At 45.7% G+C, this 1,964-nt stretch overlaps 1 protein-coding gene across 1 annotated transcript in view; it reads left to right on the forward strand.

The window, feature by feature from the left end:
• The window catches only part of slc39a13 (solute carrier family 39 member 13), a 20,017-nt gene that overhangs the window by 904 nt on the left and 17,149 nt on the right, over positions 1–1,964 (forward strand). The window contains exon 2 of the mRNA XM_037695348.1: positions 1,167–1,532. Coding sequence (XP_037551276.1) covers positions 1,205–1,532 — 328 coding nt within the window. The 5' untranslated portion in view covers positions 1,167–1,204. The remainder of the gene's footprint in view (positions 1–1,166; positions 1,533–1,964) is intronic.

The raw sequence follows: 1,964 nt of genomic DNA on the forward strand, positions 1-1,964 counted from the left end.
CATCCATCCATCCACATCCATCCATCCATCCACATCCATCCATCCATTCATCCACCCACATCCATCCATTCATCCATCCATCCATCCATCCATCCATCCATCCATCCATATCCATCCATCCATCCACATCCATCCGTCCATCCATCCATCAACTTTTACCTGCTTCTTCCATTTTGTGTTGAGACAACCAACCACTCTCTCTCTCACCTCTGGACAATTCAGAGTCACCATCAGTCTAACATGCATGTTTTTGGTCTGTGGGAGGAAACTGGAGCACTCAGAAAAAACCCACACATCACGGACAGAACATGCAAACTCCACCCGGAAAGGCCTCCAGACTGGGATTTGAACCAGGGACCTGCTCTCTGAGAGGCAGCGGCTCTACCAGTTGCGTCACCGTGTTACCACATGTCAGAAAGCAAACGATACAAAATTAAACATTGAGGATTTTTGTTGCTGATGACTGGTTTGACATTACCTGAAAGACTCTGTTAAGGACCAGTGGAAGGCGTGTTCGATCACTGGTTTGTTCTTGTTACCAGGATTAGACTGGGAGGACTTGTACAGAAACTTCCTGAGACGTGTGAGCGAGGTCACTCCATGTAAACAATCTGGACTGTCGTCATGGCAATTGAAACTTCTCATTCATTGGTTTTCCTCCGCTCCCCCAGGCAGGAGAGGATGCAGTATAATCCCTCCAGCCAGTTCTGGGTCTTCTCGTGGTCCGGACATCAAATGGTGCCTTCATTTTGGAGGTTTTTCTGGCATGTTTGATTTGGAGGAGACCTTACAGCAATTCAAAGTAGGCACTTGAAATAATTCTGTTTCTGTCAAAGCAGCACAGTTGTGTCTTTCATGTGCTCTACATCTATTATTTGCTCTCAGGAGCTCGTTTTCTACTCTAATAGAAATTCAGTGGTGTCTGCTGTGGTTCAGTATTAATTGTAAATGCACACCTGCAGGTGTTCAGAACAGGACGTCGGGGCTCATTTGAAATGGAAAACACTCTGATTTAAATGAAATGACTGAAATAACCACTGTTCTCTTCTGGCCTCGGTAATACAAAAATACTAACAAGTACAAGATGTCACCATTCAACAACTGAGACATGTTAAGCTGCATTTTGTGAGCCTTTTGGTGTCGGCATGTGCTCCTCTCTCTTGCAGCGTTACTTGTTGCACATGCTGTTTGGAGCGTGGGACGGATGAACGGTGGCAGCTGCTGGAGGCCCAGCTGGGCTGTAGCTGCTCTGCTTGTCCCTGTTGCTCTGCTGATGCTGACCTCCAGAGGTGTGTTGAGCAGCCAGAAGATGACGCAAACCTCCATGGCTCATGCCACAGCTACAGCTGCAGGACCAGGGCCCAGTCTGACAGATGACCTCCCAGGCCTCCAGGCACTCTCAGACTTTTTAACCAGCGAACGCACACATGTTTGGATCCTGTCCCTGGTGGGCTCTGTTGCTGTAGGACTCAGTGGGATTTTCCCCCTGCTTGTTATTCCTATTGAAGCTGGAGCAGCCCTCGAAACTGAAGGTAAGTGAATGAAACCTGCACAAAGCCAAAATGCTCCATTTAAAATATGTTTAACATACAAACCGGATTCCAAAAAAGTTGGGACACTAAACAAACTGTGAATAAAAACTGAATGCAATGATGTGGAGGTGCCAACATCTAATATTTTATTCAGAGTAGAACACAAATCACAGATCAAAAGTTTAAACTGAGAGAATGTTTCATTTTAAGGGAAAAATCTGTTGTTTCCAAATTTCATGGCATCAACAAATCCTAAAAAAGTTGGGACAAGTCCATTTTTACCACTGTGTGACATCCCCCCTTCTTCTTCCAACACTCAACAGACGTCTGGGGACAGAGGAGACCAGTTTCTCCAGTTTAGAAATAGGAATGCTCTCCCATTCATGTCTAATACAGGCCTCTAACTGTTCAATCGTCTTGGGCCTTCTTTGT

Source organism: Nematolebias whitei, chromosome 2 (genome assembly GCF_014905685.2).
Source record: "Nematolebias whitei isolate Nwh7 chromosome 2, NemWhi1, whole genome shotgun sequence".
In the NCBI taxonomy this organism is placed as follows: domain Eukaryota; kingdom Metazoa; phylum Chordata; class Actinopteri; order Cyprinodontiformes; family Rivulidae; genus Nematolebias; species Nematolebias whitei.